Raw genomic sequence first — 17,500 nt, forward strand, 5'->3', positions numbered from 1 at the left:
CCTGACGACGTCCACACGTTGTTCATCTATCTCACCTGACGACGTCCACACGTCGTTCATTCATCTATCTCACCTGACGACGTCCACACGTTGTTCATCTATCTCACCTGACGGCGTCCACACGTCGTTCATTCATCTATCTCACCTGACGACGTCCACACGTCGTTAATTCATCTATCTCACCTGACGACGTCCACACGTCGTTCATTCATCTATCTCACCCGACGACATCCACACGTCGTTCATCTATCTCACCTGACGACGTCCACACGTCTTTCATCTATCTCACTTGACAACGTCCACACTTCGTTCATCTATCTCACCTGACAACGTCCACACGTCGTTCACATCTATCTCACCTTACGATGTCTACACGTTGTTCATCTATCTCAGCTGACGACATCCACACGTTGTTCATCTATCTCACCTGACGACATCCACACGTTGTTCATCTATCTCACCTGACTACGTCCACACGTCGTTCATCTATCTCACCTGACGACGTCTACACGTCGTTCATTCATCTATCTCACCTGACTACGTCCACACGTCGTTCATCTATCTCACCTGACGACATCCACACGTTGTTCATCTATCTCACCTGACCACGTCCACACGTCGTTCATCTATCTCACCTGACGACGTCTACACGTCGTTCATTCATCTATCTCACCTGACTACGTTCACACGACGTTCATCTATCTCACCTGACGACGTCCACACGTCATTCATTCATCTATCTCACCTGACGACGTCCACACGACGTTCATCTATCTCACCTGACGACGTCCACACGTCATTCATTCATCTATCTCACCTGACGACGTCCACACGTCGTTCATCTATCTCACCTCACCTGGATATTGTTTAACCCATTAAACTTTGGGCAGTTCACGTCCTCGGCATATTGATGCGGGATGGGTGAGTGGGGTTTGGGGTAGTGGGGGATGACTCCATAGAAAATATACTATTGTTTCCTTCAGATTTCTTGTGGACATATCAAAATGTAAAAACGCAGAAAACATACTGTTTTTTTTTTTTCCCTTCAAAGTACTAGTGTGGAGTGATGGCCAAGAAGTAACGCGTCCGCCTATGAAGCGAGAGAATCTGAGCGCGCTGATTCGAATCACGGCTCAGCCGCCGATATTTTCTCTCCCTCCACTAGACCTTGAGTAGTGGTCTGGACGCTAGTCATTCGGATGAGACGATAAACCGAGGTCCCGTGTGCAGCAAAAATCCACTTCAATAGGAAAAACAAATAAAACTGCATGCAGGAAAAGAAATCTTTAAAAATGGGTGGCGCTGTAGTGTAGCGACGCGCTCTCCCTGGGGAGAGCGGCCCGAATTTCACACAGAGAAATCTGTTGTGATAAAAAGAAATACAAAAAATACAAACAAATAGTGGATATATCCGGAAATGTAAAAAACGCAGAAAACATACTATCTTTTTCCCTTCAAAGTACTAGTGGACATATCCGGAAATGTAAAAAACGCAGAAAACATACTATTTTATCCCTTCAAAATACTAGTGGACATATCCGGAAATGTAAAAAAACGCAGAAAACATACTATTTTGTCCCTTCAAAATACTAGTGGACATATCCGGAAATGTAAAAAAAACGCAGAAAACATACTATTTTATCCCTTCAAAATACTAGTGGACATATCCGGAAATGTAAAAAACCGCAGAAAACATACTATTTTATCCCTTCAAAATACTAGTGGACATATCCGGAAATGTAAAAAAACGCAGAAAACATACTATTTTATCCCTTCAAAATACTAGTGGACATATCCGGAAATACTGTAGAAGCCAGTTTCCTTTCCTTGCGGTTTATGCATACTATGTGGGAACGTGAAAAGGATCGTGAAACCCGTTTTACCTGGACGAAGTTTGACGCCTGAGTAATGCAATGGCCCAGGGCTCAATGAATTATTAACACTGCAGTTACGTCATCCACAAGTTCTAGATCTTTGAGGTTCTTTTCCCCAGTCCACTGGATACCTTTCCATTCTCCAACGCTAAGTCAATATTCTGTCTATCTATCTATCTTTTTGTTATCATTATTAGTTTTTAGATATATTTATTTATTTATATATTTACGTATTTATTTATCTGTTTTTGCTGGTTTGTTGTTGTTGTTGTTGTAGATGTTTCGTATTGTATTTCATTTCATTAACTATCTGCTTACCTTTATTTTTCCATCAAGGCCTGACTAAGTGCTTTGGGTTATGCTGCTGGTCAGGCATCTGCTTGGCAGATGTGGTGTAGCGTGTATGGATTTGTCTGAACGCAGTGACGCCTCCTTGAATAACTGACCTGATCTACCTATCTATCTATCTAGCTCTGTGTGTGTGTGTGTGTGTGTGTGTGTGTGTGTGTGTGTGTGTGTGTGTGTGTGTGTTATTTGGGATGGATGGATGGATGCTCGTTCAGTATTTAGAATCGAACTCAAACCTAGGGAGCTGATAGTTGGACTCATCAGTACAAGCCCCGTCAAAAATTTTAACCAGCTCCGGATGAAACGTCACCCTGCGAAGAAAATGAATGGTGCCAAGAAAGAGGCTCACAATAGATCTGCTGATTGGCCTATGCATAGGCTATGATTTTGTGGTTCGCAATCGATAATTGAATCGACATGGAGCACGTTCACATAATGTGTTCAAAACCATGCCTTCTCATCATGAATTATGCTCTAAAGAGATAGACAGAGATACAAAGGCAGATACTGGGAGAGACAGACAGACAGACGGGCAGACAGACAGAAAGAGAGAAACACACATCTAAAGGGACAAGGGCATGCAAGGGCAAAATGAACTACGTGCACTAATCAAAAACAAGATAGACTTGCTTTGTCATTTTGTTGAAACATGCCGTTCATCTATCTCACCTGACTACGTCCACACGTCGTCCATCTGTCTCACCTGACGACGTTCACACGTTATTCATTCTCTATCTAACCTGACGACGTCTACACGTCGTTCATCTATCTCACCTGATGACGTTCACACGTTATTCATTCTCTATCTCACCTGACGACGTCCTCACGTCGTTCATCTATCTCACCTGACGACGTCCACACGTCGTTTATTCATCTATCTCACCTGACGACGTCCACACGTCGTTCATTCATCTATCTCACCTGACGACGTCCACACGTCGTTCATTCATCTATCTCACCTGACGACGTCCACACGTCGTTCATCTATCTCACCTGACAACGTCCACACTTCCTTCATCTATCTCACCTGACGACGTCCACACGTCGTTCATTCATCTATCTCACCTGACGACGTCCACACGTCGTTCATCTATCTCACCTGACGATGTCCACACGTCGTTCATCTATCTCACCTGACAACGTCCACACTTCATTCATCTATCTCACCTGACGACGTCCACACGTCGTTCATTCATCTATCTCACCTGACGACGTCCACACGTCGTTCATTCATCTATCTCACCTGACGATGTCCACACGTCGTTCATCTATCTCACCTGACGACGTCCACACTTCATTCATCTATCTCACCTGACGACGGGGACAAGGGACAAGGGCATGCAAGGGAAAAATGAACTACGTGCACTAATCAAAAACAAGATAGACTTGCTTTGTCGTTCTGTTGAAACATTAAACGAAACAATAGTGACTTTACAACAAACGACTGACATCCTTTCAATTTTCAGACAGCATGGGAATCTGCAGTCAGACGTAAAGAAAATGAAACGTTCCACCTTGACTTTTGCTAACCATGCTTGTACACAGGTTTCACTGGACGATAATGTTTCCCATTTACCCAAAGATGAAACACCAACCAAAAAACTGTTCTGTTGTTTTGACTGACACATCACCATCTTGTGAGAAACCTACCGACCCTAGTGATGAACAGGTAAAAGAAAAACAGACATCAGCTGACCCCCACTCTACCCATAAAGTCAGTGACAAAGATCTTCCCGATCTGAAGATGTATGGATCAAATGAACAATATAAGAAACAAAGAAATAAAGTAAACACCATGAAACGTAAATCGAAATATAATTATTTTCAGAAAATGTTAGTCAATACAAAAGATCCTCGTCTAACTTGGAAAGCCATCAACAAGTTGAATAATAAACATGTGGCAAAAAGACAACAAAGCATCACTGATGTAACAGCAGATCAGTTAAATAATCATTTTGCAACCATTGCTGGAAAAATATACCAAGCGATAGGACCAGTGAAAATGACCTCTGTATTCTAAAACAGTATATTGTCTCAAAGAAAATTCATGTTCCATTTAGTCTTCAACCAATGACTGTCTTGGATGTATGTCAAAGCCTATCACAACTAAAACAATCTGGCACAGGAGATTTGGACGGGTTAGATGGACAGGTATTAAAGCTTTCTTCCCTCGTTATTGTAGATACTCTGACATATCTTTATAATTTGTGTATTGATAAGAAATGTTTCCTTCTGAATTCAAGCAGGCTAGAGTCATTCCACTGTACAAATCAGGTGATTCTTCTGATCCCTCTAACTATAGGCCAATTCCTGTCTTGTCTGCTCTGTCTAAACCCATTGAAAAACATTTGCAAAAATGTTTATATTCTTATCTCTTTGAAAACGACCTAATCCATGAAGACCAGTCTGGTTTCCGTAAAAATCATTCTTGTCATACAGCCGTCATATAACTCACTGAGTCTTGTACATAACATAAATGAAAATAAATTCACAGGTCTCCTTTTCATAGATTTCGAAAAAGCTTTTGATGTAATCTATCACTCCTTGTTACTACGTAAATTATAAGCTTATAAATTACCCCCAGAGTATATTCACCTTATACAATCTTTTCTTTCTGATAGGAAGCAGTTAATAACAATAAATATTCAAACCTCAAATTTTACATTTATTAAACATTGAGTACCACAGGGATCCATCTTAGGGCCAATTTTATTTTCCACTTATGTTAATGACTTACCTTGTCATATGAAATGCAAATATGAAATGTTTGCAGATGACACATCCTTACATTCAAGCAATTCAGATGCCAGTAAACTAACTAATGAACTCCAAGATGATATTCTGAAACTTAATGACTGGACACACTTGAATCACATGTCCTTGAATGCTCAGAAAACGAAGGGCATGTATGTATGTGCACGACAAAAAAAGACAAAAAATGAAACATAGCTTCAAACCACTATTCCTAGGCGTCAATAAAATTGAAGAGGTAGATTCACATAAAATTCTGGGTGTCATTATTGATAAAGATTTATCTTGGACTGATCATACAAAGTACTTAAGTAAACGTCTCTCAAACAGAATACTTCAACTAGCAAAAATCAAAAAGATCCTTAATGTCCATTCACGAAAGCTCTTCTTCTGTGATATTCTGCCAGTAATCGATTATGCGTCAACTTTATGGGACAGCTGTAGCCTCTCAAACTTGAAGTTTATTGTATGTATAAAAGAGCACTGAAAATAGTATTGTTAAAACCGAACTCCCTGACCCCAATGGACTATAAACAACTTAATATATTATCTTTTCACAACAGGCTGTACTTCAACAAAGCTGTTTGCATGCATAATGTTATGTATGGAAATGCTCCAAAAAAGATTGCAGACACTTTTAAAACCAATGAACACAGACACAACCACATGCTCTGCATACCCAGATCAAGAAACAACCTTTACAAATCCACCTTTCTGTATTCTGGTGGAAATTTATGGAATAATCTCCCACTCACTCTGAAAAGTATCGTAAATAAAAACCTGTTTAAGAAACAATCTGAAGAATCACCTCATTGAAAATAATTCACAGTAATACAATTTTTGATCTGTTAGTCGAATATTCCTATTATTAATTGTGAATGTTTTGTATATGCTTGTGTTGGCAAGGATTTTGCACTATATGAGGAAACATGTGCATGTGGGTGGGATGGGCATGGTGTAATTGTGTCCGAGAATTTGTGTTCAGTGGTGTGTGTGTGTGTGTGTGTGTGTGTGTGTGTGTGTGTGTGTGTGTGTGTGTGTGTGAAATGGAAATGCAATTGTGTATTTCTTTATCACATAATTCTTGTACATACATATGCATTTTTTTTGTTATTGTTGTTCTTCATCTGCTTGTTTCTTCTCTCTCTCTCTCTCTCTCTCTCTCTGTCTCTCTCTTTCTCTCTCTCCTATAATTTTTTTTTCCTTTTGTTTTCTTTTTTTTTTCTTTTTTTTAATTTTTAGTTATTTATTTGTTTGTCTGTTTTTTCGTTCTTTTTTTCATTGATGGCTTGATGTAAAAAAAAAAAAAAAAAAAAAAAAAAGCAATTGTTGCTTATTCAATTTATCTTCATGAAATAAAATCTTGACTTGACAAAGTGAGACAAGAGTTTGTCTGCATCAGTGAGGGTTTGAACCCAATTTCGTGGTGCACTTTTCGTCGCACACAGAGTAAGAAGTAGGTCGAATTACGACACGGGCAGCCGTGTTTCATCTTGTCCAAAAAAGCGCTTTCACACCAGTCATTTCTGACGCGTCAAATCCTGTCAAAAAAAAAAAAGAAAAAAAAAAAAGCGCTTTCACACCAGTCATTTGAGACGCATCTAATCTTGTCCAAAAAAAAAAGCGCTTTCACGCCAGTCATTTCTGACGCGTCTAATCTTGTCCAAAAAAGCGATTTCACGCCAGTCATTTCTGACGTGTCTAATCTTGTCCAAAAAAGCGCTTTCATGCCAATCATTTCAGACCCGTCTAATCTTGTCCAAAAAACGCTTTCACGCCAGTCATTTCAGAAGCGTTTAATCTTGTCCAAAAAGCGCTTTCACGCCAGTCATTTCTGGCGCGTTTAATCTTGTCCAAAAAGCGCTTTCACGCCAGTCATTTCTGACGCGTCTAATCTTGTTCATAAAATCGCTATCATGCCAGTCATTTCTGACGCGTCTAATCTTGTCCAAAAAAGCGCTTTCATGCCAATCATTTCAGACCCGTCTAATCTTGTCCAAAAAACGCTTTCATGCCAATCATTTCAGACCCGTCTAAATCTTGTCCAAAAAACGCTTTCACGCCAGTCATTTCAGAAGCGTTTAATCTTGTCCAAAAAGCGCTTTCACGCCAGTCATTTCTGACGCGTCTAATCTTGTCCCAAAAAAGCGCTTTCACGCCAGTCATTTCTGACGCGTCTAATCTTGTCCAAAAACTGCTTTCACGCCAGTCATTTCTGACGTGTGCAGAAACTCTCTGACCCAGACGGACGGACAGACACATTATCTGGAAAAGCGTTTTTTGGTACAAATGTCATAATAATAATTTGTATATTGTATTTGTATTTCTTTTTATCACAACAGATTTCTCTGTGTGAAATTCGGGCTGCTCTCCCCATGGAGACAGCGTCGCTATACTACAGCACCACCCATTTTTTGGTACTTTTTTCCTGCATGTAGTTTTTTTGTTTTGTTTTTTTTTCCTATCGAAGTGGATTTTTCTACAGAATTTTGCCAGGAACGCGGGTTCGAATCCCAGCGGAGGTGGGTTTTTCGACCCGTGGCCGGCTCCTACCCAGAGTTGAGTGTGCTGTGGGCTTAAATGGGGAGACTGGGACCACACAGTCGAGTGTCATCCACTTCAAGGATGCGTCTTTGGGTGTGTTGCTCTAATTACCTGACCAACACTGCAAGTGCCTGTATCTCTCGGGCCTGGTTAACGCCGGGATATCATTATGACAGGAAGCGTAGAGTACAGCCTTGTCACGCAGTCCCAAACCAAAATGGACCTCCATAGCAACATCGTCATCATCATCGTCATCCTCCTCCTCCTTCATCGTCATCAATATAAACAAAATAGTCTCAAAGTCTGTGGCCTTTCATGCCCTGCTCTCATGGTGACCTCAGTTTCGATACCCCTCCACTTCCGTGCTTGGGGTGAGTCCTGTCAATGTCGTCAGTGTCGGCAGATTCATGGGGGGCTGTTGTTTGAGGGACGTGGTGGCGGTCTTCACTCTGGGAGGGACGCTCACTCAGTCTGGCTCCGCGACTAAGCCATTATTGTCGTTAGTAGGGGGCTTAGTAGGTGGTGTCCTAAGTACGTTAAAACAGAAAAGGCACCACTGAACACCACCGAAGTGACTCAGCAGCAGTGCAGGGTCTCTTCTGGTGTGTGGCCTCCTGGCGACCTAACATCGATGGTTCCCTGTGGACTGCCGACGCTGGAACTGCGAAGGACGAACCCGGGTGTGGCCGTGTTTGGGGGAATCTAAATGAGCGGCGTGGGAGTAATGCCACTGAAACGGTGCAGATAATGGGGCAGCAAAAAAAAAAAAAAAAAAAAAAAAAATACTACTAATAATAATAATACCAAGTTTATCCAGGTGGCAGAGGACGCAGTCCAGCTGCATCGCAGTTTTCACGACTATAACGTGTCCCTGGGAGGAAGACCAGCAGTTGTTCCTGGCTGAGCTGAGACCCATTGTGCCGAGAACTCGTAGACAGTATCCACACTTCCAGCGGTGCAGATGAGGACAAGGTCTGCCATCTGAACACACCACACACACACACACACACACGCACACACAAACAAACACACACACAGGACATCGTTGCCTGTTTTTTGTTTGTTTGTTTTTCTATTTTGTGTGTGTGTGGTGTGTGTGTGTTGTTGTTGTTGTTGTTGTTGTTATTGTTTGTTGTTGTTGTTGTTGGTTTTTTTGGGGGGAGGGTAGTGGGGGCGGGGGAGGGTGTATGTGTGGGGGGTGGTGGTGGGGGTGGGGGGTAAGAAAAAACAAAAAACAAAGGGTTGGGGTTTTTTTTGGTTTTTTTGTTTGGTTGGTTTTTTGTTTTTTGTGTTTTGTTGTTGTTGTTGTTGTTGTTGTTTGTTTTTGTTTTTTTTTTTTGGGGGGGGGGGGTCGAAAACAATCATATGCTGCAACCTGAGGGTCCTGGGTTCGAATCTCGGTAGCGGTGCCTAGTGGGTAAAGGGTAGAGATTTTTTTCCCTATCTCCCAGGAAAACATATGTTGCAGACGTGCTTAGTGCCTGAACCCCCTTCGTGTGTATACGCATGCAGAAGATCAAACACGCGCGTTAAAGATCCTGTAATGCACGTCGGCGTTCAGTGGGTTATGGAAACGAGAACATACCCAGCATGCACATCCCCGAAAACCGAGTGTGGCTGCCTACGTGGCGAGGCAAATAAAGCAAACGGTCATACGCGTAAATCTTGTACGTGTGTATGAGTATATGTGTGCGTGATTGAAACCTGATTGAATGACAGTCGTCAATCAAAGGGCAGCCGTCAATCGGCTCTACCCAGGTTGGTAGCCTATTGTGCAAATGACTCCGTGTTTGTAAAGCGCTTAGAGCTTGGTTTCCTACTGAGGACAGGCGATGTATAAGTATCCACATTATCATTATCGATCATCATCAAAAGAGGACTACTTGATTTCCATACTATTACTGATCAGAAGAAGTTACTACTTGAGCTAAAATGAAAAATAATTGCTACTAGTAATTGATAGGTACGTCGGATAAAAGTGCCGTGTTTTGTGAATTGTAGCGAAATGAATTTCGAAAGGTTTGGGGCTAAAACAAGGTACCCTTTAATCAAAGAAGTGTATTGTCATTAAAATAAGAATGTGTGAAAAGAACTGATACTTTCCTGTTTAAGCAAATGTCAAAAGACTAAGTATTTCCTGATGAAATGAATATGCTGAATTTTTACCGCGGACACTGAGAGAGAGGAAGAGACAGACAGACAAACAGGCACAGAGAGAGAGAGAGAGAGACAGAGACAGAGACGGACAGACAGACAGAGAGACAAAGACAGAGTCATTGCCCTTATGAAAGGGTGTCACAAATTCTTCATAGACATCGCATCGTGCATTGTAAAATGACATACGTTCAGCTAACATAAATATATCATATCTTCTTTCAAGTAGTGTACCCTCACCTAAGTAATACATAATACACATCATGAAACATTGTATTCAATTGACAATTATACACCTAATGATATATGGTATACGCTAAATAATATCTCTTACATGCGTGGTTAACAGCGCTCAATTAAGTTATACTCATTGTCCGTATGTAAGTCGTTAATAGATACACTAAGACATAAGAACAGATCGGAGCTTAAACGATTTATACAGACAAATTGATAGGTTTCTAATAGTTTGTTCATGCGCTGATGCCATAAATAACGACACTCTAAACTGACTTGGGAACTTAAAATATTTCAATGGTATGTACTGTACTCTTAAATCATACAAGACAGGACAGGATAGAATAAAGTGCACTCATTTTCTTTCTCCATCTGACAAAATGGACAGAATAACTCAACCTCATTGTGCATTCTATAACGATAACTATGTTCAGCAATTTCGGAAATGCCCAGTCTGAATCTTGTCATTGTATACCTTGAATGTCTATCTAGATTCTTTAGTAAATATGTTTTGATATCAGATATAGTACAAAAAGTTCTGTAAACATTAAATCTTTCACTATTATTTACATGGAAGTCCCATTCTTGCCATCTACACAGAATTAACCTTTCCTTGAAAATCCGAAGAAACTCGTCAATCCCTTCCACACCTTGGTTAAGCCACACATAACCAAAAACCAAACATGCACAACTGAAAACGTATGTTAGTAGCCCAGTGTGTTTTTTCCACGTGCATCAAGATCGAATAACATTTTGTAGGCTTTGTGAGGTAGTCTAGACTCATGCAATCTTACTAATTTTAGCCAGTATTTAACGCACTTCATAACTGAATTTGTATAAATAGGATTACCTGTTTGTTTCTCCATATACAGAATCATTAGGTGTTCGTGTTTCAATGCCCAAATATCTTTTTAATGCAAATAAATATACCTTTTCACAATAAAATGCTGCTCTATCAAGTCCCCATAAACTCAGCACCATATTGTACTATTAGTTGAATTTGTGAGTCAGATAATTTCAAATAAGTATTTAAAGAATTACATTTTAACTTAGATATCTTTTGCAAAATGCACAATAGAGCATTTTTTGCTCTGCTATAAAGAGCATCACAGGCTGCATAAAACTCAGTCTAGTAGAGAAATAAATTCCCAAGTATTCATATGCATTCAACTCAGTCTAGTAGAGAAGTATATTCCGAAGTATTTATATGCATTAATAACTGGCACAACATTACCATTATGTGCCCACCTTTCCATGGCGGTTAAATACCCCCCCCCCCCCCCCCCCAACATCCCCCACCCCCCACCCCCACCTTTTCCTAAATACAATGACGTTACTTTTATCATTGTTTACTTTCAAGTGTATAGCTGAAGCTACATGATATTGACTATTAAGCTGTGTTGAGAGAGAGAGAGAGAGAGAGAGAGAGAGAGAGAGAGAGCGCAAACGAAACGAAAAGAAACGAAACAAAGTGAAACGGAAACGAAACGAAAGAAAGTGAAACGGAATGGTATTTAAGTAGGCAGCTAAGATAAACAGGTAAACTGCTCCTGTCCACCCAACCCTTGGACATGAAAAATGACATTTAGAAAAAGGTGACTGATTGTGTATAAACGAACTAAAGGCCGTTCTACACGTGGCAGTATCTGCACCTGTGGGACTGTGAGCGTCGGTAGGCGAGAGAGTGGGGAAGGGACTGCACAACTCCTTTTCGCTAAAAAAAAAAAAAAAAAAAGTCACCTGTGCTGGTCAGGCAACCTATGAGGACACACACCGACAGACAAGCCTGCCTGCTCATCCGTCGGTCCGACGGGAGACTCCATCAAACGAACTAGAAAACAAATTATGTGTGTGTGTGTGTGTGTGTGTGTGTGTGTGTGTGTGTGTGTGTGAGTGTGTGTGTGAGTGAGAGTGTGTGTGTGTGCATGCGTGCTTGCGTGCGTATGTGTGTCTGCGTGCTTGCGTGTGTGTGTGCGTGTGTGTGTCTGGGTGCTTGCGTGTATGCGTGCTTGCGTGTATGTGTGTGTGTGTGTGCGTGCTTGCGTGTATGTGTGTGTGGGTGCGTGCGTGCGTGTGTGTGTGTCTGCGTGCGTGCGTGCGCGTGTGTGTGTGTGTGCGTGCATGCGTGTCTCTGTGTGTGTGTGTGTGTGTGTGTGTGATATAGAGAAAGAGAAAGACAGAAGAGAAGAAGAGGAGGTGAATATAAACCCAGAAAGGAAAAAACAACATGACTAAAAATCCAAAAATTGCAGTACAGACCTCTCACCCCGTAAGTTCTGGCACCAGGGTAGCTCTGTGATGAGGTGGAAACAGGATAATTCCAGAAGAGCTGACAGCGCCCGTAATCTGACGGCTCCTCAGCGGGTAGGAAGGTGACCATGATACAGCCGGAAAGATCCAAACATTGCAGAACGCAGTGTCCAGGAGAACTCGCCATAGCTTCAGTTAACATGATTTCATCTTGTGCCAGCACCCTGTCATCCCAATTCAGTTTCTTGAACAACGTGGTGTTGTTAAGGTACAGTTCGAATGCCGGGCAAAATTGTGTGTGAACTAGTTCCACAGTGATGTTCATCAGGAGAAAGATAGCCAGCAACAGCATCATGATTTCCTCCAGACCAGTTCCTGTGACTGCCGTAAAAAAATTAAAAAATATTTAAAAAAATATCTAAAAAATCGAATTGTCACCTTTTCTTGTTGATTGATTGGTTGGTTGATTGAATGATTGATTTATCAATTTATCTGTTTTGTTATTTGTTTATTTATCACTATTTGTAGTAGTAGTAGCAGCAAAAGCAGTTGTAGTAGTAGTATTAGCAGTATTCTATTTTTTTCTGGTCCATGAAAATGTCGAAGAAATCTTTAATAATCCAACTTTGTGGTTTATGAAGCTTTCATAATATATATCTTTTAAAAAATAGAAAAAACAAAAGGGATGTTCACTACAAAAAAATAGACGCCGAAGCCCAGGAAACAGTTACAACTGTGTGTTGTTTTCCTCACGAAAGTCTGGGTAGATCTGACAACGCCGAAACGCACTGTGACACTGCCCGTGGCGCACAGAGAAGCTGTCACAATGGGAAGGAACGAAAGTGTTTAACACCGGCCGCTAGTGCGTGACGTTTTAATCAGTGCCCCTAGCAACGTACAGCAACAACAGCAGCAGGGCTTTAAAGGTTCACCAAAGTCAAATTCGGAATGCTCCGAAACTCCTTTGTATTAATTTCTAGATAATTGAAGTTAGAGTTGTTCGGGATTTTTCTTCTTCTTTTTTAATTTATTTTTTAGAATGTTTTTGTTGTTGTCATTGTTGTTGTTTGTTTGTTTGTTGGGTTTTAGTTTTTGTTGTTTGTTTTGTTTTCCCAAAATCTGTTTATGTTAGTGTAGTTGCAGATTCAATTATATATATATATCTTTTTATACATACATACATATATACATGTATGTATATATATATATATATATATATATATATATATATATATATATATATATATATATATAATTACAAACTGTTTGAGATTAAGCCAGAGCGAGATTCATGAACTAGAGAACCCAGAATCAGCATCAACACTGTGACTGTACGAAGAGAACGCACGGGCAAGTCTGCGCTTTTCTCAACGAAGGACAAACCTTTCCGGAACATACACACTGCGTGTTTCTGTCAGTGCTGTCAACTGCACGTGACTCACGCTTCTATTGATACAAGCAATTAGTGGGATGCCATTCCTGTAATGGAAAGTATGTATGTGTATATCAGTATCAGCAGTAGCTGCTTTTTCTTATTTCTTTTATTATTATTTTTTAGCCTAAGAGCAAACAAGAGTGAATGGAATGAACAGATGCAGACTGTTAGAGACGAACTTTCCCTTGTAGAAATGTTGCTGGTTCTTTCAAACAGACACGTTTACATTTTGCCATGAAAATATCATGCGTTCAGTGTGACATTTATTTAGCTGAGCTGATAGTGTGTGCACAGAAAGCAGAAGTATCCAACATACATAAGTCTCCAGAAAGTTTCAGAAGGTCTATAAATGTGTTGCTTTGGTCGTTTTGTGTAACGTTTTCAGAACGGAAGAACGTAATCATCCAAGAAGCTTCTAGAAAAATTCAGAACGATTACCCCCTTCTGTTTATCTAGAAAGCATCGTCTTTAGAAATTCACATTATTATTCAGTGTGCTACATTATGATCAACTGTACTGGAGACAAATAGCTTGTCCGTATTGTTCTTCAATTGAATGTGCTTTAAACCACCCTTTCTTATGATGAATTACGCTTGACAGAGAGATAGACAGCGACAGTTACAAACAGAGAGGGACACAGAGAGAGGGAGAGATAGAGAGAGAAGACAGTGATAGACAGACAGACAGACACAGAGTGACAGAGAGAGTGTTTTGTGAAAGATGTGAAAAGATGCATCATGAAGATGTGAAGAGTCACTCCAGCTAGTGTATTTAACTATTGGCAAGCTCAGACTGAGACTCCAGCCATTTACGGAGTTCAGTTTCATTAGCTTTCCTTCTCTTTTCAGCCAAAGTGTTGAGCGTGTACATGAAAGGATTCACAGCAGAGTTCAATGGTAAAACGAATACAGCCAGGGCCACATTCACTTCTGCAGGAATGGCAATTACTGCCAAAGCCAGCGTTCCACACAAACCGATGGGAAACCAGCACATAAAATCAGTGACTGCAATCGTGATCAGTCGCCGAGCAATAGTCATGTCGTGTGATACTTTGGTAGAATCAGTCTTCAAAGCATTGTCCTGTATTGACCAATATATGAATGCCTGACCAGCACAGATAAATAAAAAGAGAATAAAGTTAAGGTATATCAAAATACTGAGAGAATACATTTTTCCTTTGAAATCTCGTCTTGTAACAGGTAAAGGGATACAAATACCTGTCTGGCTATAGAAGTCCCAGTGTGATGTGATCGGAAGTAATGGTACCAATGCTACAAACCAGCCAACCAGCCAAGTACACATACAAGCCACTGCTGCTGATGTTCTGTCAAACCTCTTGGTGCTGAAAGGAAAGCGAAGGACAATAAAACGATCCAGTGTAATAAGCCAGATACTAAAGGCAGATACCTCACTGGACAACAGAGACAAAAAGCCAGCTGCCTTACAGTTCGCACTGTTTTTCCATGTATCATCATTGTGGAGGTATTGTCCACGAAACCGTTCATCAGCCACTCCAATGATAGCAATGTAGACACCCATCAGAAAATCAGCCATGGTTAGGCTAACGACAAACACACTGAATCCACTAGAAGACGTCATGCTCTTCATAACCATACGAGCACAACAACAAAAGACATTACCAGTCAGAGACAGACAGGCGACCAACCACAGAAACCCACGGTATGCCCACGACTGCAACAGATCTCTACAAGAAGAAATTTCATCTTTTGGGGCAATGCAAGCTGATTCAACATCATCAAAGGTGTAGGGAAGTATTTCATTACAGCAAAGTCTATAGTTTTGTGTAGATATAAAGCGCAGTTTAGAAACAGCTTTAAATATGTTAGGCTGAAAAATTCTAACAGGGCTACCATCCATGTAGAGTTCAGTCAACTGTGGTGTGAACTGAAATCCATCTGAACTGATTGTGTGAATGGAAGTGAACGTTAAATTCAGTTTCTGTATGTCACGAAACAGCGACAGGACTTTAGAGTCAAACACTGTCAGCATGGTGTGGGACAGATCCAGCTCTGTGAGTGCACTGTGCTGGTTAACAGGTGAGAGACCAGTGTGGAGTGAGGTAAGGGGATTGCTGGAAAGAGAGAGTGCCTGGAGGTTGTGTAACCCAAAAAGAGACGTCAGGTTGACATACTGCAGTTTGTTGCTACTGAGGTCAAGGAACCTCATATTTACCAAGTGTGTTAGATGAATGTGTGTTATAGAACAGTGTGCAAAAACCACTGCAATAAGGAGGGTATTGTGACTCACATCAGTCAGTGTCATACCTGAGCCTGTTGCATCCAGGTAGCGGAGCTGAGGAAAGAGAGCTGCAGAGAAAGGCTGAGGACACAGAAACGAGTGACCTTGACAAAGACAGTTCGCAGGACAGGTTATGTCACATGCTAATTCATCATCATTCATTGGGCAGTGAGGCCAGCCATCACACATGTGGTCACTATGTAAACATATTGTTGAAAGTCTGCATCGGAAAAGTCCTGGACATTTCAGTTGTTCACACCCCTCTTCATCCTCATGGTTACTGCAATCGTACATCCCATTGCACCGTGTGTAGACAGGCAGGCAGTTATTGACTTCACCAGGACAGCGATAGTGGCTGTCGGGACAGGACTCACTGGTATTCATTGAAGTGGAGATGAAGTATCTGATGCCGTCAAAGTCAACAAGAGCTGGGTGTGGACTGAATTGTCTTTGGAAGTCCGTGAGTCTAGATACACGACAGTTCCGTTCATCTGACTCATCCAGACAGTGGAACACTCGATCACAAACCTTGTCAAGGTATACACACTGACTGTTGGCGCATCTGAATGCACTGATACAAGCATGGTATTCACAAAAGGATTCATCACTCTTATCCCTGCAGTCATTAATAAAGTCGCACACAAGAGTGTATGAGATCATTGTGGAATCATGCTCACACACAAATAAGCGGTCTTCAGATAATTGACGATCTGTTGAGTCAGATGTGTTGTGTGACAGCTCACCAGAAAAAGTGCAAGGTGCTGTGTATTGTTCACCACACACTTTATGCTGGTTAGAACCACACAGATAAAAAGAATGAGTCAACTGTCTATCAGGGCATGCATGCCACTGTCCTTCAGACAGCAAAACGTTTGTGCTGGTCAAAGAAATTACCTGTGTGTTATAAAGATTGATCTGTGTCTTGGCTTGTGTGAATTCACAAAATGCCCCCTTTTCAGACATGTCGTGATTTTGAAAATCACAATCAGAAAAGCCAAAACAAATTCCTTTGAAGTATAAACATAAAGGTTTTGGTATTGCAGGAAACACAACACCTTTGCAGATATTGATGCGATGGTGAACGACTGTTCCATCTGTGTGAATGACAGAGTGTGTATAGATGTTTGCCACTGACCTGCTTCCTATGGACAAACCTGTAAACCAGGAAGAAAGAGGGTGACTTGTTTTTGTTTTGTTGTGAATATGATACCAGTCAAAAACGCACTTTGGCATACCAAGCCAGCCTCCAATGGATCTGCAATAATCATCAGCTATCTCTTCGCCTTTCGTTTTTTCACTGACAAATCCACGTAGGCTGTTAACAATTTTATAACATCGGTCACAGATCGATAAAAGTCCATTGCAATTGTCGTCATTGTAGGGACAGGGGCGTGTTTCATTCTGTCCATCTTCACACTCTGTTTTAACATTACATAACACATCACGACAGAAGCTTACATGATTCTTTATTCACCAGTTCCATAGACAATGACGTAGCTTAAGAGACATTTTGTCGTTCTCTAAAGAGAGAATAAACATAGACTTATAACTCATTTTTATCCGTGTAAATCTACAGCAACGGGTGATCCTAAGTTTAGCAGCACATGCCAGCTGTCCATTGTGGTTTGGACCCTGAATTCGTCATCCTGTG

General features: G+C 41.0%; 1 protein-coding gene across 1 annotated transcript in view; it reads right to left on the bottom strand.

The window, feature by feature from the left end:
• The window catches only part of LOC143276842 (lectin-like), a 12,579-nt gene extending 294 nt beyond the window's left edge, over positions 1 to 12,285 (bottom strand). Inside the window, exon 1 of the mRNA XM_076581497.1 lies at positions 12,165 to 12,285. Within this exon, the coding sequence (XP_076437612.1) occupies positions 12,165 to 12,285 (121 nt within the window). The remainder of the gene's footprint in view (positions 1 to 12,164) is intronic.
• Between the last annotated feature and the right edge of the window lie 5,215 nt (positions 12,286 to 17,500).

The sequence above is a fragment of the Babylonia areolata genome, chromosome 33, assembly GCF_041734735.1.
Source record: "Babylonia areolata isolate BAREFJ2019XMU chromosome 33, ASM4173473v1, whole genome shotgun sequence".
NCBI lineage: Eukaryota > Metazoa > Mollusca > Gastropoda > Neogastropoda > Buccinidae > Babylonia > Babylonia areolata.